Below are 1,220 nucleotides of genomic sequence, written 5' to 3'. Positions count from 1 at the left end.
ATATATATATTTTCCATTACCTTGAACAATTTCTGCAAAATTTGGACAAGACAAAAGATGGACAAGGACAATTGTTCCTCATTGACAGAATTCATATTACTTGGAATTTCCAACAACTCTGATATGAAAGTGGTTCTATTTACCATGTTTCTTCTTGTCTACGTCATTAATCTTGTGGGAAATGTTGGAATGATTGCTCTAATTCGAGCCGATCCCCAGCTCCACACACCCATGTACTTCTTCCTCAGTAACCTCTCCTTCTGCGATCTCTGCTATTCCACGGCAGTTGGACCCAAGATGCTGGCTGATATATTTGGCAAGGACAAGTCAATTCCTTTCTTTGGCTGCGCTCTGCAATTCTTCATTTCCTGTACATTTGTGGATTCTGAGTGCATTCTGCTGGCAGTGATGGCCTTTGATAGGTACCAGGCCATCAGCAACCCGCTGCTCTATACAGCAAACATGTCCAGCCAGCTGTGCACCCTGCTCATGGCTGGAGTTTACCTAGCAGGCGTGGCAGATTCTCTGATCCACACGACATTAACGTTCCACTTATGCTTCTGTCGGTCTAATGAGATCGATCATTTCTTTTGTGATATCCCTCCCATCTTAATACTGTCTTGCTCAGACACGCAGGTAAATGAGTTGGCAATATTTACCATTTTTGGGTTTATTGAACTAAGCACCATCTCAGGAGTCTTTGTTTCCTATTGTTACATCATCTTATCGGTCCTAAAGATTCGCTCTGCTGAGGGGAGATTCAAAGCCTTCTCCACCTGTGCCTCTCACTTAACTGCGGTTGCAATTTTCCAGGGAACTGTACTCTTCATGTATTTCCGGCCAAGTTCTTCTTATTCCCTAGATCAAGACAAAATGAGCTCTTTGTTTTATACTCTTGTGATTCCCATGCTGAATCCTCTGATTTACAGCCTGAGGAACAAGGATGTGAAAGATGCCCTGCAGAGAATGAAAACTAAAAGGTGCTCTTGAATCCATAGTATAAATCCCCACTTTTCCCATTCATATATAGTGATCTTTGTTTTCCTAAAACTATGTATAAGAAAAACAGAATTTAATCTAATTTTTCTTTCCTGAAATGAATATTCATTACAAAGCATAATCATAGGAGAATTGTTTCCTGTATTGCTGTGTTCCATTAGGACTAGAATTTAAGTATAATATGATTTCTACATAAAAAATTTCCTGACCTTTTAAATTTT

At 39.7% G+C, this 1,220-nt stretch overlaps 1 protein-coding gene across 1 annotated transcript; it reads left to right on the top strand.

Moving 5' to 3' along the window:
• Window positions 1–54: 54 nt before the first annotated feature.
• Window positions 55–990, top strand: LOC103750950 (olfactory receptor 5W2-like). Its single transcript, XM_008854224.2, has one exon. The coding sequence runs from the start codon at window positions 58–60 to the stop codon at window positions 988–990; it is 933 nt and encodes a 310-aa protein (XP_008852446.1). The 5' UTR covers window positions 55–57.
• Window positions 991–1,220: the final 230 nt, after the last annotated feature.

Source organism: Nannospalax galili, unplaced genomic scaffold (genome assembly GCF_000622305.1).
Source record: "Nannospalax galili isolate Female #2095 unplaced genomic scaffold, S.galili_v1.0 scaffold2127, whole genome shotgun sequence".
Classification (NCBI taxonomy): domain Eukaryota; kingdom Metazoa; phylum Chordata; class Mammalia; order Rodentia; family Spalacidae; genus Nannospalax; species Nannospalax galili.
The sequence above is the reverse complement of the archived record's forward strand: the minus strand, read 5'-3'. Positions and strand labels throughout refer to the sequence as shown.